At 43.8% G+C, this 26,577-nt stretch overlaps 2 protein-coding genes across 7 annotated transcripts in view; one reads left to right on the top strand and one right to left on the bottom strand.

Annotated features, from left to right (window-relative positions):
- The window catches only part of PUS7 (pseudouridine synthase 7), a 66,275-nt gene extending 52,437 nt beyond the window's left edge, over positions 1-13,838 (bottom strand). The window contains exons 1-5 of one of the 3 annotated variants that reach the window (XM_030216036.1): positions 13,757-13,838; positions 6,597-6,989; positions 3,220-3,304; positions 3,021-3,122; positions 1,954-2,098 (exon numbers count right to left, since the gene is read on the bottom strand). In XM_030216036.1, the coding sequence (XP_030071896.1) occupies positions 1,954-2,098; positions 3,021-3,122; positions 3,220-3,304; positions 6,597-6,955 (691 nt within the window). In that variant the 5' untranslated portion in view covers positions 6,956-6,989; positions 13,757-13,838. Of the gene's footprint in view, positions 1-1,953; positions 2,099-3,020; positions 3,123-3,219; positions 3,305-6,596; positions 6,991-13,584; positions 13,616-13,756 lie in introns of those variants that run through there. The other 2 variants (XM_030216037.1, XM_030216038.1) reach the window with 2 other exon arrangements.
- A 385-nt stretch (positions 13,839-14,223) lies between these two features.
- SRPK2 (SRSF protein kinase 2) overlaps positions 14,224-26,577 on the top strand; it is a 234,592-nt gene continuing 222,238 nt past the window's right edge. For all 4 annotated transcript variants that reach the window (XM_030215992.1, XM_030215991.1, XM_030215990.1 and 1 more), the window contains exons 1-2: positions 14,224-14,361; positions 14,472-14,532. In XM_030215992.1, coding sequence (XP_030071852.1) covers positions 14,259-14,361; positions 14,472-14,532 — 164 coding nt within the window. In that variant the 5' untranslated portion in view covers positions 14,224-14,258. The remainder of the gene's footprint in view (positions 14,362-14,471; positions 14,533-26,577) is intronic.

The following is a 26,577-nucleotide window of genomic DNA, read 5'->3' as shown; positions in this document are numbered from 1 at the left end:
ACTGTTAGCACCATGTCTTGTCAATTTACACCTATACTGGTTACATTCTATACTGAGATGTAACGTAAAGCAATGCAGCCCAAACTGGACGCTACTGCGTGGAAACATCGAGTGTTAACATAGAGAGATTACACTGCTTATTAGAGTTCCTTTCTTCATAAAATCCAAATCCTGCTTCCCCAACATTACCTCTCCTGCTTTGGGTAGAAAATGAACTAACAAGATTTCCTTGCTTTTCCTGCTCAAATTAACTCCATCAAGCAGACGACCCAGGGACTGGTATCACGGTCTGAGATGACACAGATGCCCGATGCAAAGGAAGCAAGATGGCTGAAAGAATGGTATGGAGACTTTCCCCAGTAATCTTACCTGGCAAAGGCATATGTGCCATCAGGGTTGGGAAGATGTGTGGAAGCATCTCTCACAATACTTTACACGTGAGTTGATCCACAGATGAACATACACCTAAGCAAGGTCACTTGACTCTGTATAAAGAATCTCTCATCATTTTTCAAACATATATTTCACTCCTTTTCTATACTACTTGCTGAAATCAACCCATTTATTCATGGTTTTATTATGATGCCATGAGAACATTTCTTATCCAATAAAACATGGGTATGATTCCTTCAAAAGGGAAACCGCCCTTGCCTCTCACTCACATCTAGAACTTTGTCTGAAAGTGGATTCATGCACACGTATACCAAGAAACAAATACTGTACTAAAAGACCTTTATTTCTTTCCACTTCACAGACTAATCCTTGTATTAAATTTCAATTTTCTAGTAATAGATTACAATGTACCAATGTGCTTGTGGTCTATAGTGCGCCTCCTTTATTTTTTTTTAGGGAAGGAACTTTGGATTTGGCTACGGCCTTTTCCAGTTGTAGCTCATGGCAAATTACGGTAGGTATTTTCCTGTCCCTGCAGGGTTTACCGTCTAAGTTTAGTTCTTCATAAAGTTCCACTATATGGCTACAAGTCTAAAGCACAGAGGGGTCTACTGTTAAGATGCAGTGTACAGTAAGGTGCATTATTTATTGTAGCTCCAAGTATTCGTAATGGGGACTATTTTTTTTTTTTTACATTTGTACCCCGCGCTTTCCCACTCATGGCAGGCTCAATGCGGCTTACATGGGGCAATGGAGGGTTAAGTGACTTGCCCAGAGTCACAAGGAGCTGCCTGTGCCTGAAGTGGGAATCGAACTCAGTTCCTCAGGACCAAAGTCCACCACCCTAACCACTAGGCCACTCCTCCACTGTTGCTACTATTTGAGATTCTACATGGAATGTTGCTATTCCACTAGCAACATTCCATGAGGAAGTCGGCCCTTGCAGATCACCAATGTGGCCGCGCAGGCTTCTGCTTCTGTGAGTCTGACGTCCTGCGTCAGACTCACAGAAACAGAAGCCTGCGCAGCCTTCTACATGGAATGTTGCTAGTGGAATAGCAACATTCCATGTAGAATCTCCAATAGTAGCAACATTCCATGTAGAATCTCCAATAGTATCTATTTTATTTTTGTTACATTTGTACCCTGTGCTTTCCCACTCATAGCAGGCTCAATGCGGCTTAAATGGGGCAATGGAAGGTTAAGTGACTTGCCCAGAGTCACAAGGAGCTGCCTGTGCCTGAAGTGGGAATCGAACTCAGTTCCTCAGTTCCCTAGGACCAAAGTCCACCACCCTAACCACTAGGCCACTCCTCCACTGCTGCACTTCATAAACAGACTCACTGCAGAGTTTGCTGTTAAGGAAGCCCATGCCTCAGGATATCACCTTTGAGTCTCACAGCATGAAACAGCATTGGACAGACACCACGCTTTCATGTTACCTGTACACTGGTATAGAATGGAGAAATATTCTCACCAAGTCACAAAATACAGCATCACAAAATATGAATAAAACATTCTCTCTCTACAAAATACTGTCCACACAATGCAATAACTCACTTGCCAGTGCCTTTTTCCCTGCTGCATGGTATGCTACAATGTACTTTTTTCCATCTCGGTCTTCAGTTTTCGTTTCTAACCCAGGAAACAAAGTTTTTATAGCTTGGTGGATAACAGTTCTCTTTTCTTTGGTGTCTTCTACAACCTGTTTGGGGAAAAAAGTAAATGGATATCAGTTCTCCAGCCAGGCTAAGAGATGGGAAAGATAAGTCACAAGGTTTAAAATCCACTTTAACAGGGGAACAGATCAAAGTGGAACAGCGGATACGTGTTGGGAGGGAGAGGGGGGAAAGGGGGGGGAAATAAAGTTTGATAATGGACTGTAGTTGTTTGATATAACGGAGGACCATTGCATAGTGGAATTGTAGTAGTTGATATCATATTGTGGGGAAAGTTCCTCTGAACTGTCATCAAAAAATAATGTTGTAATATAAAATGTAGGAAAGGGGGTAGAAGGGAACTAGGGGATAGGGGAGAAAAAGTTAAAAAGGGTGAGAAGCTGTTCAGTAAAGTGTTGGATTTATACAACATGATGCGTGTGTGAACAAGTTCAGTAAAATATATTGTTTTGGAATAACATGCTGAAATATCAATAAAAATGTTTAAACATAAAATCCACTTTATAACATGTAGGTTTACAAAAAAAAAGGTTGTTTAGCAGTTTATGAGTCCCATACTACCCAAAAATAAATTCAGTGTGGAGGGGAGGTTTCCACATGGAATGAACTAGAGAGCTAAAAGCTTGATAAAATGGCACACTTTAGATATGGGAAATCCATTTTTTTGTGCTCCTTATTTATTATCTATGGTAGAGAAATACAGTTAAGGAATCAGTCCTGTCCCAAAAACCCATACACTCTTGTGTCCCATGATCTTAATAGGAAAGTCTCACAAAAACTGTTTTGCATTCTATTTTGCATGCTTAAGACATCTAAATGGACTTTTCTAACAGTTCCTTCAGTTTGTTTTGACCTGTTTTTTTTCTAAAATCAAGCTTCATTTTAATAATTTTACAAAGAAATATTCATGTCTATCACTTAAAACAGAACAGTGTGTGTTTACTGTACCTCTATAGAAAAATTAGTTTCCTTGTTCTTGAAAAGTTGAAGTTCTTCCAAATGCTGCTTGTCGTCAGCAGTCAGAACTGAAAAAATTTCATCTGGGGGATCCTAAAAAAGGCATCATCATATAAATTATGCGCATATAGTAATCCATAAATTAAACTGTAGCACTGAGCCAGTAAAACAAAAGTTACATAAAACTTACCTCATTATCTACTGGAACAGATAAGTCATCTAAATAGCTTACACTGCCATCTTTTCCTATTTCATGAACAACAAAATCTGAATATCTAATGGAAGGAAACATACCGGGAAGATGTTAATTGATTTAGGGATCAGTGGACAATTACACACAGTTTTCACTATAAAAATGAATTTCCTTTATGATTCATCAATGAGAAGATTAACTCGATCTAAAATATTAACGCTATATAGGACTGACAGCAGGGTTGAAGCAGAAACTACATAGTAACATAGTAAATGACGGCAGATAAAGACCTGTAAGGTCCATCCAGTCTGCCCAGCAAGATAAACTCATTTTACATGGTATGCGATACTTTATATGTATACCCGAGTTTGATTTGTTCTTGCCATTCTCACGGCATAGACCATAGAAGTCTGCCCAGCACTGTTTTTGTACTAAGTTCTGAAGCTAACGTTGAAGCCCCTTAAAATTTACACTCCAGCCCATCCCTATCTATTCAGTCACGATCAGGGCGTAGACAGTAGAAGTCTGCCCAGTACCGGTTTTGTTTCCCAATTACCGGGGTCGCCACCTAATCTCTGCTAAGATTTCGCAGAAACCATTCCTTCTAAACAGGATATTTCCTGGACTGGTGCTTCTCAATTTGGTATGGTGACAGCCAGAGATATAGCTTGGCGTGGTTTCATGAGGCATTTGCCCATCTCTATAAGACAGTGCCTCACAGGCTTCCTGCTTCATCCTCATCTCCTCTTGGGGGTGTGGGGTGGGGGGGTAAAGAGTCTGCAACAGTGCAAGGAGTCAATATGATTCTTAATCTGCCCCCTCCTCCTGTCATCCACAGGTAGGAGAGAAAAAGTGTGATTGGAACAAAACCTGTAGATCAAAGAAGAGCCCTCCCCCAACCCTGCTCTAGCTCCTTTCACTTCTATCCCAGTCATAGATATTTTCAAGTTACTGACTGAAATATATGATCTGATAGGTGTACACCCGCTGGTAGAGGATTCAATCTTATATCTGAATACATGGAGCCCTATAGTCTTGTATGACATGCAATCCTTGCAATTTCAGATGGAAGACTGTGCTCTTCTTCTGCTGGTCAGAAGGAATGAGCAGTGGGGATTGTACATAATTTGATCTGGTATGCTATGAGGACTCAACAAATGCAAAAGTGTGCAGCAAAATAAAAAGGAGTTGGGAAGCCCTGCCCTAGTTAAATATTACAGTGAGTCAAGATGCAGAAGATAAAACATGGGTGGGACTTGCACTTCTTTTGCTAGCCTAAGGCATTATTTATGTGTTAGTATTTTCACTGCTTAATACACAAAATAATTCTAGGTAATCAACAAAATCATAAAACTAAGAAATTTTAAAAAAACCAAAACAAAACATAATTCCTCTAAATCAATCAAATTATAATCAATCCTCAATACTGAAAAAAGAAAAAGGGAAGGAAATAATCTGAAGTCAACATAATACCCAAAGAGGTCCTAATCAAACTTCACCACTTGTACTCCAACCAACCTCACTAAAAAAGAAACTCACTTATTAACCAAGCCTAGAAAAAAAGAGGTCAGCCTAAGGTATTAATATGAAAGCTTAGCTGATCTAGGTTAAAAAAAACAACAGGAAAACAACCTTTCATAAGCAAGACTACAGAAATCAAGAATCCACAATGGAATGTGACTTCAACACACATTTCCTAGGGTTTAGCAATAGATAATTGTACCGAGTGCTGCAGCCTGTATTTGAAACACCTGCAATATGGCATTCTTTGATAATGGCTTTACCCAGGGCAGGATTAACTCCTTGGTGAGCCCTAGGTAAACAAGTGAATAATCCCCCTCCCCCAACCTTGGTAATATAAATAAATGTTAAGACTTTCATGAACAGGGCCCCATGTGGTTCAGACCACAGCAGAAAACCAGATGAGGCCACAGCAGGAAAAAAATGATGCTTGCCTCCTATTCCTGCCATCTGGAGACAATGCTCAGGGGTTTGGAAGAACAGACAGACCTCTATGGGTAATGGCAGCTCCGTTTCTCTTTTGTATTTACTACTACTACTATTTAGCATTTCTATAGCACTACAAGGTGTACGCAGCGCTGCACAAACATAGAAGAAAGACAGTCCCTGCTCAAAGAGCTATGTAATAAAAGTGAGCCAAGTATAGGACAATCAGGCCATTGTGACATCACTGATGAGGTTGGCTCTTATTGGTGGCCTGAGGCATTATGACATCACAATATCACCTCTGATTACAAGAGACTACTACTACTACTATTTAGCATTTCTATAGCGCTACAAGGCGTACGCAGCGCTGCACAAACAAAGAAGAAAAACAGTCCCTGCTCAAAGACCTTACAATTTACCAGGGCAAAAATCTGCGTTGGGAGCCACTGCATTACCACACCTAAGAGGGCCATTCTAAACAATTAGACTCTAGGCATGTGACTAATTTGCCTAATCCTTAATCCTGCCCTAGTTTTACCATACATGAAAAGCTTTGAGCATATGAGCACAGAATTGTCCAGAGGTTAGGTGTGTTATGTTCAGTGGTACATAGGATACACCTCATGGAATAATGCACGGAAAAATTATTTAAAGTATATGCAGAAAAACAATTGCTTTTATTTTTACACACTATAAACATTGTTGTCCTTTCTCTCATGTGTTTTTTCCATAGTTCTCTCCCTAACACAACTGCTTACCCCTACCTTCTTTACCTGTAGGCAGCTGTCCTTCCCATTTTGACCATTTCCTCTACCCACATAATGTACCACCTTCTTCAGAGCTTATTCCAAATCTCCCCATCTCATTTTCTTTCCAGACTCCTATTGCCCCATCAGTTTTGCTGCCATTTCTATCTTCGACTCAGGTTCTCACCCTCTCCTCCAGCCCCATTTCCCTAAATCAGTCTCTTGCTTTGCAACATCTTGATTTTTCCAACCCTCTCTTCTCTTATGCCTGAATGACCTCTGTATATGTACAGCAGAGCTGCTTCCCTTCCTGCTACTCTACGACATTGCTGGAGATGTTGTTAACTAAGAGGCACCTGAGAGGTGGTATTGGAATCAGGAGAATGGACTGCGCAGGTGGGCATGGTGCTGGAGATTCTACCATGAGGAGTTCTGAAAATTACCAGAACTATGCACATTACTGCAAATTACGCCACTATAATTCCCTAGGGCGTAGCAGGAGGTAGACAGTGTTACCAAGGTTCTGAAAACTCTCAAGCTACACTCTTAACAGCAGATGGGACCAGAGTCTGATCCTAGTGGCAACTTAACAGATAGGACAATAGAGGAAAAAAAATTACTATTACAATCAATAAAGAGCCTGACAGCAATAGGGTGCAAAATTACAAAAACAACAGCTACCTTTCCTTTAGAATTCCAGAAAACCCTTCATGAGAACTAATAAATTTTGTAATGCCAACATCAAATTCTGTCAACCCATGCTTCATCATGTCTGCAAAGCTCTCAGTGTCCACATCTTCATCATCCAGCTTCTCATCTTCTTCACCGTCTTCCTCATTTTTGCTAGCAATCTTCTCTTCCTCTCTCTCTGGTTTTACGGATGGCTCAATCTCATCATCCGCTCTCTGTTCTCCATTCTCTGATGGATCTCCTGCCAAACACGGTTCTAAGACCTTTCGCCGCTTAGCTTCTTCATCACTAGTTCGGTCTTCCTTTGGAAGAGGCCGTTTGAGGGATATGCTCATTTCAACAGTCTCCATTTTTGCTAAAAAAAAGGAAGACTACGACAAAATCCTATTTTAGGAAGAAAAAAAAACAAAACAAAATTTGATAAGCATTGTCCATCTTTCTGAAAAAAGCTTTTCTAAAATTATTTTTAGCATTCCAAACAGAAAGCAATAAATATTATGCAAGGAAAATTGAGAATTGCTGAGCAGACTGGCACCAAGATGATGAGGAAACTAATAATGCCTGCATTCTGGACAGATAATAAAAACACCCACCTCCCAAAACTAACAAAACGATAGGCCTCTTTAAATAAGACTTACAGGGGGTAATTCTCCACAGGTTGCCAAAAGTGAGGTGCTGGGGTGCTGCACGCTAAGGGGGTCTTTTACTAAGCCGTGGTAGTGTTTTTTTAGCTCTTGGTAGAAATCAGCTGGTGGTAAACACCGAGATGCCTATTATATTCCTTTGGGCGTTTACAGCCAGCTAATTTCTACTACGAGCTAAAAATGCTACCGCAGCTTAGTAAAAGACCCCCTAAGTGCATAACTGCCTTTATAGAATACTAGCATACGTTGGTATTTAGGATGACCCCTCACATCATGTCAATGGCTGATGTAAACGTCCATGACTAAACATCACAGCTGTGCATGTAACTGCTGGTACTCTATAACCTTAAAGCATAAGTTCTGGGCATCCCCCTCCCACATCCACATCCCCCTAGCAGTTATAAAGAGTTTGTGCGCTAAGGTTATCGAATACCAACCAAGTGCAGTTATGTAACTACAAATTAGTGCCAATTATCTTCAAAAATTATCACCAATTAGCAGCTGTGTCAAGTTACACATGCAACTGTAGGTATTCTATAATCTGCAGACGCAATTCTGCACAGTAAGGGGCCCTCTTACTAAAGCTTAGCGTGTGCTAATCGAATTAGTGCACACTAAATGCTAAGATGTCCATAGGTACAAAATAGGCATCTTTGCAATTAGCGCATGCTAAGCTTTAGTAAAAGGGTCCTAACTATTAAATTGTACATGTACGATTAGAATGAGGGAGAGAGTAGTTCTAAGCTGAAAAAATCTCTTTCATAAGATCTACATAAACAACAATATAGTATGAAGCTCAATTTATAAGAAATGACTTCCCAGAAAATAAAAAGTGAAACCGTAAGAGTATATTTAGCCATGTCAAGGCCACCAAAAGGCTGAAACAAGTAGCTATTTATAAAGATCAGATCATTAACTTATTCACTATCTTGAGTTTAAAAGTGGCTCTTTGGCACAGGGGTGTCCATATTCTTTTTTTTGTACTGCGATTGCAAGTAATGCAGTTATAATCTAGCTCAATAGTTTATATGGTTAGTGGACTGCACCAAATAAATGCTTTTGAAACAACATTTTGGCAGGAATTTCACTCTGTAAATTTGGGGTGAGTTTCTTTGGAATTAGCCTCTCTGTGGAGTTATGATGTCAGCTGCCACTCCAAGTAGGGTGCAAAGTCAGCCACTGTAAAAGAACCATGATTTTTGGGTTCCGTTTTCATTAGCTGTCATCCATGTGTGTGGAGGCTATTTTGCTTGGAGATGAAACACTGTCTTTCATTATCTGCATTATTATATTCTGGCTTGGATACTGTGGATTTAGCAGAGGGATGCAGACTGCAAGCTCTAACAATCCCCAGCAGCCCTCACATAACCAAACTTAAGTTTTCAGTTTCAGCTGAAACCTTTCAGACAGTTTTGGCCACAATGGAAAAAAGCTGTTTCTATTGGCTCCTACCCTGCCAGCTGTAGAAATCCAGAGCCCACCCAGATCACCTAAAGTGTTGCCGCAAGCAGCTGAAAGTACCTCCACAAGTACGAGAGATTGCAAGTGAGGTAATATACAACTATTTCATGCAGAAATCTGACCTTTTTGGAACCCTCGAGGACTACAGTTGCCCATCATTGATTTAAACTTCTCGTACTGACCTTTAAATGCATCCACTTTGCAGCCCCCCATTACCTCTCCGCTCTCATCTCTCCCCGTGAACTCCGCTCGCTTGACAAATCTCTCTTGTCGCCCTCCTTCTCCTCCACTGCTAACTCCAGGCTTCGCTCCTTTTCTCTCGCGGCACCTTATGCCTGGAATAAACTTCCTAGGCCTATACGTCTAGCTCCATCTCTACCTGTTTTCAAATCTATGCTGAAAACCCACCTTTTCACTGCTGCTTTTAGCTCCTAGCTACAATTGCCCTCCCCTTGTCCCTTACTCCCTTCTCACCCATTACTTTCCTCACCCGTAACTGTCTTGTCTGTGTTACTTAGACTGTAAGCTCTTTTGAGCAGGGACTGTCTCTTTGTATCAGGTGTTCAGCGCTGCGTGCATCTGGTAGCGCTATACAAATGCTAATAATAATAATAAACCGTTCAAGAACCTAGGGTCAGGGCCATGGAATTGATATACTGTTTTTCTATGATAAAACCAAAGTGGTTTACATTTATTATAGCCAAGTACTTTCTCTGACCCTATTGAGCTCACAATCTTAACTTTTTGTACCTAGGGCAATGCCCAGGATCATAAGGAGCTCAGTCTACTGCGCTAACCATTAGGCTACTCCTCCACTCCTACTCTAATGGATGCAGGCAATGTCTGTAAATTTTGGCGTGCAATAAGGGTATAATTTTATGAAGGATTTTACATGCAGAAAAGTATTCTTATAAAAATTACCCTATGCTTTATGTGCATAAAAACACACATAGTGACAAGAATGTGCATACTTTTAACCATAAGTACATAAGTACATAAGTAGTGCCATACTGGGAAAGACCAAAGGTCCATCTAGCCCAGCATCCTGTCACCGACAGTGGCCAATCCAGGTCAAGGGCACCTGGCACGCTCCCCAAACGTAAAAACATTCCAGACAAGTTATACCTAAAAATGCGGAATTTTTCCAAGTCCATTTAATAGCGGTCTATGGACTTGTCCTTTAGGAATCTATCTAACCCCTTTTTAAACTCCGTCAAGCTAACCGCCCGTACCACGTTCTCCGGCAATGAATTCCAGAGTCTAATTACACGTTGGGTGAAGAAAAATTTTCTCCGATTCGTTTTAAATTTACCACACTGTAGCTTCAACTCATGCCCTCTAGTCCTAGTATTTTTGGATAGCGTGAACAGTCGCTTCACATCCACCCGATCCATTCCACTCATTATTTTATACACTTCTATCATATCTCCCCTCAGCCGTCTCTTCTCCAAGCTGAAAAGCCCTAGCCTTCTCAGCCTCTCTTCATAGGAAAGTCGTCCCATCCCCACTATCATTTTCGTCGCCCTTCGCTGTACCTTTTCCAATTCTACTATATCTTTTTTGAGATACGGAGACCAGTACTGAACACAATACTCCAGGTGCGGTCGCACCATGGAGCGATACAACGGCATTATAACATCCGCACACCTGGACTCCATACCCTTCCTAATAACACCCAACATTCTATTCGCTTTCCTAGCCGCAGCAGCACACTGAGCAGAAGGTTTCAGCGTATCATCGACGACGACACCCAGATCCCTTTCTTGATCCGTAACTCCTAACGCGGAACCTTGCAAGACGTAGCTATAATTCGGGTTCCTCTTACCCACATGCATCACTTTGCACTTGTCAACATTGAACTTCATCTGCCACTTGCACGCCCATTCTCCCAGTCTCGCAAGGTCCTCCTGTAATCGTTCACATTCCTCCTGCGACTTGACGACCCTGAATAATTTTGTGTCATCGGCGAATTTAATTACCTCACTAGTTATTCCCATCTCTAGGTCATTTATAAATACATTAAAAAGCAACGGACCCAGCACAGACCCCTGCGGGACCCCACTAACTACCCTCCTCCACTGAGAATACTGGCCACGCAATCCTACTCTCTGCTTCCTATCTTTCAACCAGTTCTTAATCCATAATAATACCCTACCTCCGATTCCATGACTCTGCAATTTCTTCAGGAGTCTTTCGTGCGGCACTTTGTCAAACGCCTTCTGAAAATCCAGATATACAATATCAACCGGCTCCCCATTGTCCACATGTTTGCTTACCCCCTCAAAAAAATGCATTAGATTGGTGAGGCAAGACTTCCCTTCACTAAATCCGTGCTGACTTTGTCTCATCAGTCCATGTTTTTGTATATGCTCTGCAATTTTATTCTTAATAATAGCCTCCACCATCTTGCCCGGCACCGACGTCAGACTCACCGGTCTATAATTTCCCGGATCTCCTCTGGAACCTTTCTTAAAAATCGGAGTAACATTGGCTACCCTCCAGTCTTCCGGTATTACACTCGATTTTAGGGACAGATTGCATATTTCTAACAGTAGCTCCGCAAGTTCATTTTTTAGTTCTATTAATACTCTGGGATGAATACCATCAGGTCCCGGTGATTTACTACTCTTCAGCTTGCTGAACTGACCCATTACATCCTCCAAGGTTACAGAGAATTTGTTTAGTTTCTCCGACTCCCCCGCTTCAAATATTCTTTCCGGCACCGGTGTCCCCCCAAATCCTCCTTGGGTATATGCATTTTAGGGGCAGAATTTGGGTGGGGTTATGATTTAAACATATACATTTACACCTGCTTCCGAGCAGATGTAAGTGTTCAACGCAGTTTTATCCCCAGGACTTTTTGAATGGGTGGGCTACCTGGCTGATTTTACTGATCACCCAAGTAACTTAACAGAAAATGTTATAATACTGCACATTACTCATCTGCCTCCACCATGCTACTCCTTCATGCAAAACTTTCTGGGGAGACCATTGCCATGACTTCTTTATAGCTGTGATTTCTATAAGGTTTTTTTTTTTTTTGGGGGGGGGGGGGGTAATTTTATAAAGACATACAAGCTTCTGGGTCTATAAAACAGGCTTGAAATAGTTGCTTACTTGGCTTTCACACATAAGTAACCTGTTGTAAAATTACTCTCTATGTAGGAAAGTATATGAGTCGAACCTGCCCTTCTGGTGGGATTAGCTTACGGATCCTTGTGGATACAGTCCATATGTTAGGAAACTATTGCTGGACACGGGTAGATTCAGCCCTTCTAATTGAAATGGGAGCTATATCCATGTGAATACAGCTTTTTTTGTCTGAATGAGTGCAGAAACTGGGTGCATCCAGCCCTTTGGGGGGGGGGGGGGGGGGGATGAACCTTGATCCGGGTGGGTCCATACCGTCTGGTTAGAAGGAGTCCAAGATTCAATTGCATCCAGCCCTTCTGGTGGGAATGAGTGATGGACCCTGGTAGATACAGACCTTCTGGTGGGAATTTGGGCAGGTCCAGGTGGATCAAGCCCTTTTTGTAGAAATAAATACTGGATCTAGGTGGATCCAGCCCTTCTGGTGTTAGTTTGTGCTTGAAACGACTGGCTCTAGCCCCGTTGTTAGGGGTGGAAAATATGGGGAAAAGGGGAACAAAGGCCACAGGCAAGTGAGCCACCAACCCGTTGCAAGTTCTGGTGTGTGTGGAGCCCCCTAGCCTTTTGTCTTCTTTTTTGAAATATGTAGATTTGTGACCAAAGACATGCTCTTGGTTTAAGGGGACACAAGCCTCTCTCTGTCACCACCCCCACCTCGGAACCCTCAATGCCCCTAAACCATGCTACAATTCCATTCTTCAGTATCCATCCCCTGTGTCTCATGACACTCCATGGCATCCAGCATTTCTCTCATTCCCAACTTCCACTATATTGTACATTTTTATCCTTTCTCCACCCCAACCCCTCCCCATGTCCAGCATTTTGTTCTTCTCCTCCCCCTCAGAACTCCTGCATCTCTTGCCTTTTTTCCTTCCCGTGATTCACAGCATGTCTCCTACCTTCTCCCCTCCCATGAGTACTAGAATCTATCCTCCCTTCTCTCTTCCCATGATTACCAGCATCTGTTTTCCCTCCCTCCCTTGATTTCCACCTTCGCTCTCCTTCCTTCTTCCCCCCAAGAATCTCCAGGATCTTCCTTCTTCCTTTTCCCCTACATTGTTTCCAACATGGCTCGCCGTCTTTCCACATGATAATTTCCAACATGTCTCTCCTTCCCTGGTCCCTTGATGTTAAGCAAGTCTCTCCTTTTTGTCCCCTTGATCTCCACTGTGTGTCTCTTCCATTACCCTCATTGTTTACAGCATCTCTCTTCTTCCACTGCCCCTCCCTCACCCCCTCTACTATTTTCTCCTTACTGAAAAATATTTATCCAGCTTTGTCCCTCTCTCGCTCTCCCCCCACCCTACCCATATAGTAGTTTTCACCATCACGCTTTCCCAGCCCCAACAGGCTGTACTCTATTCTGACTGCCGCAGCCGATGCTGTCATGCGGGAAGCACCGCGCTGACCTATTCTATCATTCTCTACCGTGTCCTGCCCCCACAGGTCAGGACATCAACAGCGCGTTATAGGGGGACCCAGCAGAGAAGGACGGATCACGGCAGCACGGGGCTCCTCGCACAATGACAGCAGCAGTCCATCAAAAAGAAGACTCCGTTTTAAGGTAGTCCAGAATCCGTGAGATCTGGAAAAATCCGTCGTTTTAAACCGGATTTTTCCAAAGTTTCCACTTCAGGATCCGCAGGTCTGTGATTGGAAGTGAAAAGTTTCCCAACGAACGGCTTAAATCCGCACCTCAAAAAAAAAAAACTTCCAATACGTACCTGCAGTCATTTTCCACACAGCCCAGAGTAAAGACACATATGCCAAAACACAAGTTACATAAATACTTGCACGCACGTGCCGGCAGCAAGACAACTAAAAAGAACGTGAAAACTGCACCAATATCTAAAACCAAACAACGTGCACTATCGAGAGAGACAAATAAGAACCTACCGCTACTCCAGACAGACAAAATTGACCAGTTACTCCCGGACACAGCCGCCCAAACCCCGTGCTCGCAACAACATTGCGTGACCCTCTCCGAACCGGATGCAGTACCCCCACGTAACCATAGAGACGTACGGCTTCGTTTCCCAAGTCTCGCTGTCGGCCTGTCCGGACGCTCTATCAGTAGCTGGAGCAGCTGGAGGCTGGAAATGCGAGCCCCATGCACCTTTACTTTTTTAGTCTCGTAAAGTCCTACAACCCGTTTTTGCATCTGGACTGAAGGGGGCGCTAAAAAACCCCCACCTGATAGGAACATAGAGATGGGGCGGATGTGACGGTAAAGCAGAGCGTCTTACACTTGTCTGATGGTAGTTCGTTGGTTGCCTAGGAGACGAGGCAGCGGAGCCCTCGCTGACGTCGGAGTCTTAGGCTGAATTTTTTTTTTTTTTTTTTGTTTCCTTCTCATGCAAGTACTAGGCAGAAGTAGCAGCGGCGGCTCGTTCAGCCCATGGAAGAAGTGGGTTGTTGCGCCTTAGTGTCCCCGAGAGTTGGCGCAGAGATGATGCACGGCGCTGGCGCTGTAGTAGCCACAGTGATCAGCTCTCGCAAAGGTACACGAGCCAGCCCGGAGAGTGGTGACAATTTGGGATGCTATCAGCGGGGCCAGTGGCGGTTCCTCGCTAACTTATCGCTGTTTCTTTCTTTTTTTTTCCCCCGGTAGTGCTGGCCATGCAGGCCCGGAAGAGGAGGCCAAAGGCGAAGAAGGACAAGGTTTCTAAAAAGTGAGTGAGCCCTAGAAGTCTAGGCACTGCATTGGGGCCCCACGGGCTCTTCTTGGTTATATTTATTTGCTGGGTTGTTTTCTGGAGATAAGGAGAAACGGGGGGGGGGGGGGGGGGGGGGGGGGGATAAAACTGTTCTTGGGGAATGGTGGACTTAGGGACATCATCCTTCTCTTTGCCTGCTTTGTAAACATTCTTTTTTTTGTGTGTGACTTCTCTGTAGCTACTTGTTCTTCTGTGCCTGGCTGAGTAGGTTTCTGAATTGGATGTTTTAGGAAAGACCTGGGCCAGTTCCGTGGTCTTTGCCTGCCACTTTTATGCCATAGAAAAAGAAAATCAGGAAAATGTTTTTGTGACTTTTTAGAATTTGTGACTAAAGGTGTTGTGTTTGTCACTTTGTCATTGTCCAAGTCAATTTATTTTACGTTTAATAGTTTTTGGCTAGATAAAAATGTGCTTCCTTCATTAATATTGATCACTGCTTCAATATTGTGAGTAGAATTCTGTAAACTTAAGGCATACATGTTGGTGAATCTAGATCATGAACTGGACTATAGAGCCTAGAGTAATTGCTCTGCTTTTATTAAAGGGGGAAGTTATTAACGTGGGGTACCGGCACCATTAAGATGGATAATTTTACCACAAGGAATGCTATTTTAGCACAGGGTCTTATTGCAGAAAATAGGACCTTGTGCTAAAATAACCCATCTTAATGGTAAACCACGGTGATAACTTCCCTCCTAGGTGTCACATATTACAGGTGGGCTATTACTCATGCCCACTGGATTCAACTGCTTAGGTCTATTAGGTTTTTTTTTTTTTTTTTAAACATTATCTTATGTCATCCATGTCACAACTGGCATGTCCAGAAGGGTGGCAGTGCCTTCCCTGAGAGGGAACCAAAAGGCCATTGTGTCCAGAATCGACTGCACAGCTGTCGCAGCTGAAGACTCAGATTTTTAATGTTAGCCTTTGTTTGTGGCTCGTTCATCCCATTTGTGTGTGTGTGTGGGGGGGGGGGGGGGTTGTTTTTATACTTTTGTTTTTGTTCAGGAACAGAAGAAGGTTTTTAATTATAATATTCTATTATAAAGAGTTAACCAAATTTAGGGCTCTAGAGCTTACTGGTCTTAATATGAGTCCAGTGTTAACGCTTACATTTACATATAATGCATGTGGAACTGTGGTAATTCAGAGAAGTATGTACACACATTTTTTTAAATACTACTAGATTCTTGCATAATTAAAAAGTATGCTGGTATTGTTCTTAGATTCAGTTTGGTTTAGTAAATGAATATGACAGTCTGTGGGTGTAAGTGTTGTAGAATATGTATCAATTGTTAGAATTTGATTTTGGATTTGCGATTTAATTATGTATCTTTCAAAGTTTGAGAAGGAGGTGAGTTACGTTCAGGTACAAAAGATAGTTTGCAGACTCTCTGGGGCAAGGAAAATAAATTCTATATCTGAGGCAATTGATTTGGCCAACTTGCAATGAACATTAAGTAGGAGAAGCAGGGTATGAATCTCGGTTTCTATGGTTCTCATTCCACAGCTCTATCTACTAGGGTTTGCTTCTCTAGTCCAGATCTAATGCATAACTTACACTGGATCTAACTGGATGTGCATTTCCTATCTGCAGAGAGTGAGATCCTGCTCAGTTCCAGTTTAGTTTCTCATTTCCTACTGTATTCGTGAACTGCAAAATTAAAATGAGTCCTTTCAGAACCAGGTAAAAATCATTGGGTGAGCCCAGTTGGGCCTATTAGAATCTTGGGATCCAATGCAGAAAGCATTACTGCAGGTTTAACATGCCTTTAAGCATGAGTTTTACCATCTGAGCCAGGCAGAAGGGTTTCAGCGTGGATTTTAACTTGCGCAGAAACTGTTACCACAGACCACATTGAATTGTATGGTAATGCAGTCATTATGAATTTTGCAAAAAAATAATAATTTCTGCACATCATGCATGGGAAACTTTTGTTGCCAGGTTTGGGGAAGTGTGGAAAGGTTGATTGAGAGCAATGGGTGTCTAGTGTAACCCTCTTTCTCATTCCAACCCAACTACCCTGTCAGGATTGTTTTCTGCAATTAGCTTCCCTCCCACGGTTCTCCCGATTATTGGGGGGGGGGGGGGGGGGAAGTTGCCCTAGTAGTCTAGTGGCACCCTTTGCCCAGCCTCTCCCAGACCTATACGTTAATGAGGCAGAAGCGATGGCCACTTGCTCCTGGCTCCAACGTCATCGTCTTCAAAATGTCAGTGCTCTGACTTGCGTGGTGTTTCCTGGGAAGCACTGGGGCAGGGCAGTATATCATTTCTCCGTTGTATGGGACCCTTTTACCAAGCTCTGTTAAGCAGCTAGCACGGTTTTTATTGTACGTTAAGTGATAGAGAGGCTCATTTTCAAAGCACTTAGACTTACAAGTTCCATAGCTTTACTATGAAACCTTGTAAGTCTAAGTGCTTTGAAAATATTCCTCAGTGTGAGCTTATGCAAATGGCTAGCATGCATAAAAACAGTCAGTACAGTAAAAAAAAAAAAAACCTGCACTAGCTGCTTAATGTGGGAATGGATAGTGAGTGGGTGTGTCATGAGCAGAGTGTTGGAATGGTCGGCAGTGACATCTAGTGCACGTATTAGTACCATGACTAGCTGCCACAACTGCCAGTTAGTGCTGCTGCATAATGCCACTTCAAGAAAATGTCCTTATATGGAAGAATGCCCCCTAGCGGTAGTATTGTGAGACTACCACTAAAGGGTTAGTTGTCATTTTAGATCTCACTGCAATAAGGGGCAGGAGTGAAGAGGGACTATTGTCACTGTGGGTCCACTGGACTACTGTTGGGACTGATGAGTAGGCTGGGGGGTAGGGGTTATGTTAGGGAATCAAAAGGGGCCTTTGTGTTTGCGGGGAGGATCAGGACAGGCCATTGTGTTGGGGTAGGGATGTGCCTCTGCAGCTGTTACTTATTTTATTTTTGAAGTGGGCCCACATCATGTCACATGCTGTGGAATATAGCACAATCTGCTACTGGATGTAACATGGTGCCCGTGTTGTAAGCGTCTGCACCATGTAGTAAATGCAGAGGGCATGCCCATCATCTGCCCTGCATTTACTACACAGGTTTTACGCTTATTGTGCATTGTTTTGCACCTAAAACATGGTAGGAGTTTACTAAGAGGGCCCCTTAAAATGATGTTTGTCCAAAGAACTCACAAAATTGTGAGTTCTTTGGACAAACATCATTTTCAGAAGGCATTTGTAGAGGAAGTGCAAGAGTTTTTTCAGTTGAATCTTTCAGATAAGAGTGGCATAAGGTAATATGGACGTTTGGTGACTGAGTTTGTTGAACTGTTTATGGGACAGGTGAAGGAAACTTGAATTCCACGACTGGTTTTGACAGTGATGTTCAGGGAAGCACAATAGAAAATGTTGCATAAGGCTTACATATCGCAGGCTAATGTGTATAGGAAAAGATTGAAATAGGCATGCTAAGTCATCAGCAGGATTGTGTAGAAAGGTCAAGAGATTTTGGAGGTGAATGGAGAGATATCAGTATTAAGCACTGGGTCAGGAAGTTATGTTTCCAAAAGAGGGTATTTGATTTGATTTGCTGAGGCCTTTGAAGCCAGAGTGCATTTTTCTAAACTATTCAGATAGAAAGTGTGTGTAGTGGCTAAGAGAGGATTATTGAATGTGTGGGTTTGATGGAGCAGCTGGAAGCAATGGTTTTTCCAAGATGGAAATAAGCCTTTTCTTACTGTTCCACTAAATTAGTCCAAACCAATGGCTAGCGTGCCTTTCTGACCAGCAGATGGAGGTAGAAATACTAACGTTTTCCACATGGCTATGGAGTCAGTACACCAAACCTTTGTCTCTGACTCCTCTATTTTTCTGTCGTCTAATTCCAGCTCCAACTCCAAATGATATTAGGTTTTAAGTTTTTTTTATTCTGGACTTTGAAGTATTAGTAAATATAATTTTAGATCCAGGACAAAGACAGACTTCACAGCCCTGATTTTCCATTAACATTACTAGTATAATGGGCTGGTGTAGGCTGGAACTCTCTAATATTTTATACTAGAGGCCAACCAAATTTTGGTTTTGACTTTGGTTTTGGTGCTGAAACAGTGCCAAAATCTACATTTGGCATTGTGTTGGTTTCAGCTAAAAATTCCAGTGCATTTTCGACTGAAACTGAAACTTTTGGTCGTAGGCTCTGTAACTCTTCCCCTCCCCCTCCTGGAACTGAAGGAGCTCAACTTCCTTCCCCCCCCCCCCCCCACCCCGGAGATCTAATGGTTTGTAAGGGGCAGGAGCAATCCCTAGTCCCTCTTGCCCAGGCTATTTTTGCAGTCAAAATGGATGCTGTGACTTCCAGCAGCAGTCTCGCAACAGCCATTTTGGGATTGGAGCTGGCATGGGCAGGGCCAGAGGTGGTTTCCTTTTTGTGGAGTAAAGCAACCCAGGGAACTTGGTCCCTCTGCTAGGTCCTCTGCCTCCCAAGAGTCAGTAATGAGGGTGCACTGGGCCCTGTGGAAGTGGAAGGCAGGCCCTCTTTTTCTGATGTGAGTGTGCCTTCATCACCTCCAACCAATGGATTTTGGATGTGGTGCAGTACAGCTGTGCCCTGCAATTCACCAGGCCCATTTCCGACACCTTCATAGAAGAATCCTGTGTGTCTTCCAGAAAGGCAGAGGCTATTCAAGAGATGTTATTGCGTCTGCTGCAGTTGGGCTTGGTGGATGCCTGGTCCCTCTTTGGAGAAGGGCCTCAGGTGGTTCCTTTCACCTGATCCTGGATCTAAAAGGGGTCAATTCTGTCTTGCTTCTACATGGAGACCTTAGTTACTGCATCAGTCATTCTGGGGGAGTTGCTTACCTCCCTGGGCTTAACCAAGGCCTACCTGAGCATTCCAATCCAGGGGCCACACAAGTATTTCCTGAGATTCTGTATCCTCGGCAGGCATTATCAGTTCAGAGTCCTACCTTTCAGGCTGGCTGCAGCACCCTGTACCTTTTTCAAATAGGGAATCCAGGTCCACCCCTTTTTTGGACAACTGGTTGATCTAATGTAATTAGAGACAATTAAAAATAGGGATATTTGGAGGAGACTCCCAGGTCCACGACCTCCCATTCATGTTGCTCCTGGAGAGCCTCTGCTGGGTAGTGAACCTGGCCAAGAGCCGGTCCTGTCTCAAGTGATAGAGTACCTTAATGTCCGCTTCGACACCAAGAGGGTAATGGTTTTTCTCCCAGTAGAGAGAGGGAAGAAGCAATTTTTTGCACCCAGCCTGCCCTGACAGTATGGGACTGTTTCCAGGTATTAGGCTTGATGGCAACAACTCTGGAGTTCATTCCCTGGGTGAGAATACATATGCTGCTCTCCAGATGGTCTTCCACATTCCAGGACTACAGTGTCTGCCTCTGTGTCACATTTCTGTCTGAAGGATCTCGCCTGGTGGTTTTTCATCCCATCTTTCAAGGTGAGGTGAGCTTAAATTTCCCCAAGTGAATGGTGGTGATAACTAATGCTAGATTAGGTGGGCTGGGAACTCTTTGCAAAAGCAGTCATCTTAGATGATCAGCTGTCTAGAGACTAAGACTATCCCTCACCTTGCAGCACTTTCGCTTTTTGCTGTTGGGGTAAGCAGTTTGGGTGATATCGAATAATGCTACTGTGGTGGCAAACATAAGAAAGAGGTCTGGATCACACCTTTGGCCTGTGAGGTGGCCCAATTGTGCAGTTTGGTAGAGTGCCATCTAGCAATGCTCTCAGCAGCCCATGCTGCTGGAACTTCCAGTATCCAGGCAGATTTTCTAAGTTGGTGTATCCTGGACATGGGGGAATAGAAGCTGAGCCAGGAAGCATTCCAGCAAATGGTAGAGCATTGGGGTCTTCCCTGTTTTGATATAATGGCATCAAGACAAAACGCAAAGTGTGTTTTTTCTTCTTCACTGGGCGTGAGGATCCCGAGCCAGAGTTAATAGATACACTGGTGCAGCCTTGGTCCAGGCAGGAACCCCACCCCCCTCCCCTGCTGTTGGTGGGCAGAGTGATCCGCTGGCTCACCCTCTACCCGTTTCTGGTTAATCTTGGTGGCCCTCAACTGGTTCTGCTGCTGTGGTACACTACCTTCTGTGTCTCCTGGCAGGCTGCTTGCTCCCTTTTCTTTGAGGTCACAGACTTCTGAGGCATGACCCAAATATTAACGGACGATCTGGACCCATTCTGGCTTAGGGTTTGGCCTTGAAAGATGCCCCCTGAATTCCAAATAATATTCCCCTTGGGTGGCTTCCACCCTGCTGCAGACAAGGTGCATGGCTTATGTCTGAGGTATATGTGAGAGTGTGGAAACATTTTGAGAGCTGGTTCTTGAGTCATGAGCTCTCTTCCTGGTTAGCCAGGGTGGCCAACATCCTTGCCTTTCTGCAGGGAGGCTTGGAGCAGTGCTTGGCCATCAGTTCTTTGAAGATGCAGGTGGCAGCTATCACATGCTACTAGGGCAAGATTCAGGGAGTCTGGGTGGCTGCTCATCCAGATGTTTTTTTTTGCAGGGAATAAAACATCTGGATTTGTTTTAGTCCAACAAATCTGACCCCTGCACAGGGTGGTTCTGCTTCAGTGGGTTATTAATCTGGTGCTTAATGTCTTGGGAGAGTCCTCCATTTGAGCCTGTGGAGATGGCCTCCATGAAGATAGTGTTTCTCATGACTGTTCAGCCAGATGGGTTTCTAAACTGCGTCTGCTCCTGTAGGATATGTACTTGTCTTATTGGAGGATGCGATATCACTCAGGATGGTACTCTCCTATTTTCCAAAGGTGGTTTTCCTCTTCCATCTTAATTAACTGGTGGTTATTTTGGCCTCTGAATGGCGGGAGTCGTGAGGGGGCCAGCTGAGTGCATGTCAGAGAGGTCATCCTCTTCTATTTGGAGGTTACGAATTTCTTTTGCAGAACCGATAGGTTGTTCATGCTTTTCCAAGGGCTGTGGCAGGGGGGAGCAGTTTCCAACTCTATGCTGGCATGTTGAATCAAGTTGACCATCAAGTTAGCATATGTCATTTGAGGCATGATGAACATAAGAGTAGCCATACTGGGTCAGACTAGTAGTCCATCTAGCCCAGTATCCTGTTTTCCAAACAGTGGCCAAGCCAGGTCACAAGGATCTGAGAGCACATTCCACGTGCGCGGAGGCTCAAGCAGTAGCACTGTAGGCTGTCTGTAGATGGCTAATTGGTTGACCCTACATTCCTTTGTGAAGCATTTCAAGTTTGATGTCCTGTGCCAGGGAGACTCTGCCTTTTGGCAGGGCAGTCATTTGGGGGAGGGGGCCTCATTTTCCCCCACTCTTTAAAGGACTGCTCTTGTACATCTCATTGGTTTGAACTAGTCTAGTGGGATGACAATTATACCTGTTGATTTCCTTTCCTTGAGTCCTATTAGACTAGTCTAGTTATTGCCCTGGAAGACTAAGTGGTTGGGTAGCTAGTATTTTGGTCTGGTTCCCAGTTTTTTTTCTGGGCATTCTGATGTTCTTTTTAAGACATTTACTTGAAGTTAAAAAAAAAAAAAAGATATGATTCTTAGACCAACCCTTTCTTCCTGGTATTTTCCTGCTTTGGTACTCTGGTATTGGAGAGTTCTAGCCTACGCCCTTAATACTGGCGATGTCACTAGAGAACTTTAGTATCTCTACCTTTGTCTGGTGGTTGGGAAGGAATACTGCCCAGTGGTTTGCACTAGTTTAATAGGATTTGAACAGATATGAATAAATTTCATTGTTAGTCCACCTGGGGGGCTGAGGATGAATATAGATTAATTGCCACAAAGTACTCAAACTATGATATTTGAATACCTTTGTGTGAAGAGAACGGGGTTGAACTCACCTGAACTGGTTGGATATAGACTGATATGACTTGAGGGAGGGGGCTTGGACATGAGGCGTGGTAAGTGGGGAAGGGGAGGGGACTGTACTTGTGTTCCATGTGGATGATAAAACAAAACCCACCCGCAGGGAGAGTGTGTGCAAAATAAATAATTAAAAAAAAAAAATATATATATATATATATTATTAGTATGGTGGTTACAGTTGGAAAAGTGGCAGCCAGTTTAGTGTTTACGACTGTCATTGCCCACTGAATTTTTCCACTTTGAGGTTGTAAACCCTTTTCTGTTTAGAGTCAATTGTTTTCAAATGTGTTCAATGATTCATTTTATGCTTCTAGTTGTTTGGCAGCTTTTAGTGGTTGGCCCAAGAGTAATTTTCCTTTTTGATAAATTTGGCCATCTGTTTTATTATAACAGTATAAATACCTGTAAATATTATCAAAACCATTCTGTTATTATTCATTTTTATATTGTAAATGTTGTTTGAAATTATTTATGCCAGTGATTCCTGAAACACTGAATTCTTGTTTTTTAAATTTCTGTGAGCAAAAACAAAAAGTACCATATATCATATGCATTTTTATAGTCTAGTATAATTTGCATTAAAGACTAATATATGTTTTGAAAATTGTTTACTCAATCCAGCATTCATGTCTCCTCCTGCTGGAAGGCATGCACAACCCTTCAGTCACATTCTGGGCCATTCCGGAGGCACACTATATATGTTTTGAAAATTGTTTACTCACTCCTGCATTCATGCAATACTAACTATAGCTTAATGATATTGCAGAGGATTCAACGCTCTCAGTTTATGTTCTAAGGGCCTCTTATCAAGCTACACTAGTGGTCCCCGGTGCAGTAATGCCAACAAAGCCCATTCACTTTGAAAGGGCTTCGTCGGCATTGCTGCACAGAAACTGTTAGTGCAGCTAGATAAGAGGCCCTTACAAAATAAACTGAGAGCTTGATAAAAGAGGCCCTAAGTGCAGTAACCCACTTTATATTGTATTTTTTAAAAGAAAATTATCAGAATATTTGTCCTTTCTCTTAGAACTCTTAGCACTATCCTGGTGTTGCCTTGTAGTTACAAGAAACTTGTCTTCTAGGTGTAATCTAGTCATTCTTCCACAGAAATACTTTTTTTTTAATTTGAAATAAGTTTCCTGACTAGGGGACCAAGAACCATGGAGTCAGTCCATACTGCTCTGGGAGACCTGGGGCCTACTAAACCAGAGGAGACAGCCTATTGGCTTCTGCTGTGGGAGCTCAATACCCTCTTGACCAGAGGAATGAACCTGTAGGCTGTTGCCCTGAAAGATGGACCAGACTCTGCTCAACTAGACCTGAAGCTCAATCTTGGGAGCCTCTAACCTGCTGTACCAGCCCAGCCTATGTCTCCATCTTCAAGGAGACAGAATACTAGAAAGTGTTTTGGATTCACAGCAGGGACGTAGCCAGTGAGGGCCTCAGGGGCCTGAGCCCCCTTACTTTTGATTCAGACCTTCTGCGCTTTAATGGCTGGTGGGGATGCCCAAGCCCCACTAGCCGAAGAGGTTTCCTCCACGGATCCTTGCCTGTGCTGTCTGAGCAGTGCTTAAGTTGGCTGGTGCTCATCACTCACACATGCTCAGTTCAGTGATTGAACTGAGCATGCGGGGGACTGCTGCTGACTTGAGCACTGCTGTGGCTGTTCGTGCAGGGACTCGCGCAGGAGCTCTCTTCAGCTGGCAGGGCTTGGGCATCCCCAACAGCAAAGGTATGGTTTAAATCGGGAGTGGCGAAGGGGTGTGGTGGTGGGGATGTGTGTGTGAGGGGGAGAATACATGGTCCGCTTAGCCCCCCTCCCCCCCTCGGACTTCTGGCCATTCCACTGATTTGATAGATGATGATGATGATGTCATTGGAAGCCGTGTTCCCTGTCTCTATTTGCTGACTGGATGATGTAAACCCATGGGTCTGGTCTGATCTAGCAGAATTAAAATGAACAGGAAATTACTCGTTTAATGTACCTCAAGTGTGAACCAGCTGTCTTATTTAAACATATTTTTGAGATTAACCAGTTTAGAGCTATGCCTTTATTTATTTATTGCATTTGTGTCCCACATTTTGGTTCAGTGTGGCTTACATATTATTAAAAAGGCGATTACAAAATTTAGATTTGTAGAAGTCTAGTTCATAATACAGAAGTACAATAAACGCTTTTGTTCATATATTAGCATATTGTGAGAGAGGTTAATATTATTGTTTTCCATTTCTGAACTTTTCGTATATGGCAAGGGCTCTCCTGGACGGGGTAATACAATATGGTTTTGAAGGCACAGTTTGCTTGCTTGTTTGTCACTGGAACTCGCATTACACATTTTTCTGAATTAATGACTCTTGTGCATTAAAAATCTAGTCTTAGTAAATAAGATGCATTGAATTCCTTCAGTGCCTTAAGATCTGCAGTCAGAAGAAGTCTGTAGTTCTGCCTCCTTACTACCAATAATTCCTAGAGGCCAATAGGCAAAAGAAGCTCAGAGAATTGATTTAGCTTGTACTTAAATCTAAAAGAGTTCTGTGTAAGAATCTGTTGCAAAAGTCCAAGAATGGAGCTAGCATCAAAGAGAGCTATGGTACTGAAGCCTTGGACTGGTCAGAAGGGGACTCCATAGCCATACAGCTCTTTCTGTGATCTGAAATGCCCTGTGTGATCCTTCACATGAAAAATTTGGGCTTCCATATCATCATGCTGATCAATCCATAGACTGGTGGGTTGTGTCCATCTACCAGCAGGTGGAGATAGAGAGCAATCCTTTTGCCTCCCTATATGTGGTCATGTGCTGCCGGAAACTCCTCAGTATGTTCTCTATCTCAGCAGGTGGTGGTCACACACAGCAGCAGCTCTGGCTAGGCCTCCAAGCCTAATTTTTAGGTTTTGTTGAGTGCCTGGGGTTGAGGGCTCTTCTTGAGCAAGTGCAAACCTGGTGGTGCCAGGTCCCTCCTTTTCTCCCCCCTCTCGCTGGCTCCGTTTAAAAAAAAAAAAATTTTGGACGTCCTTATGGGCGTTTATTTCGACGTTTATTTAAACGTTTATTGCAGCTACTCACTGGGACACCAGGTCGTTACAGCTCGGAGCGGAAAGCAGGTAATTTTTACCTTTTTGTAGCGGGCAGGGGGTTCCCCGATTGATCTCCACGTGGCTGATGGCGTCGGAGGGCGAGGGCGCAAAGAATTGCTCCCCAGACCGCGTGTGCGCGTCTAGCGGAGATGCGGGGGTTTTAAAGTCTGATTCGCCCTTGTTGGGTGTCAGTTTGGAGACCGGTCAGTGTCCCGGGTCTTCCTCGGGTGCGGCGGTTTTTCCCGCCATAAACGGCCATCCCCCGCTGCTCGCCTCCGCCATCTTCTCCAACAGTGGCCGACATAGGAGCTTCTCTATGTGTTCCCGCCCTGGCCCATGTTGGGCAGGGTGCTAGACCGGGTGGCAAAGCATCCGGGCCGGATAATCCTGGTGGGTCCGGACTGGCCCAGACGTCCCTGGTATGCGGACTTGATCAGGCTCTCAGTGGACGATCCTCTGCGGCTGCCAGTGGAGCAGGGCCTGTTGCATCAGGGTCCCGTGGTGATGGAGGATCCCTCCCCCTTTGGTCTTACGGCCTGGCTATTGAGCGGCAGCGTCTGAGAAAGAAGGGCTTCTCAGACAAGGTCATCGCCACTATGCTGAGAGCGAGGAAGCGCTCTACTTCTACTGCTTACGCCAGGGTTTGGCGTACCTTTCCAGCGTGGTGTGAAGCAGGCTCACTTTCTCCCTTCACTGCTCCAATTTCTTCAGTGTTGGCATTCCTGCAAGAAGGTCTGGAGAAAGGCCTGTCGCTCAGTTCCCTTAAAGTCCAGGTAGCGGCTCTGGCTTGCTTCAGGGGCCGCCTGAAGGGTGCTTCCCTGGCTTCACAGCCAGATGTGGTGCGCTTTCTCAAGGGAGTTAATCACCTGCGCCCTCCTCTGCACTCAGTGGTGCCTGCGTGGAATCTCAACCTGGTGCTAAGAGCATTGCAGAAGCCGCCTTTTGAACCCTTGTCAAGGGCATCTCTGAAAGACCTGACGTTGAAAGCAGTCTTTTTGGTGGCTATCACTTAAGCCAGAAGAGTTTCCGAGCTCCAGGCACTCTCATGTTGA

Source organism: Microcaecilia unicolor, chromosome 10 (assembly GCF_901765095.1).
Source record: "Microcaecilia unicolor chromosome 10, aMicUni1.1, whole genome shotgun sequence".
Classification (NCBI taxonomy): Eukaryota; Metazoa; Chordata; class Amphibia; order Gymnophiona; family Siphonopidae; genus Microcaecilia; species Microcaecilia unicolor.
This window is presented reverse-complemented; position numbering and strand designations above follow the sequence as displayed.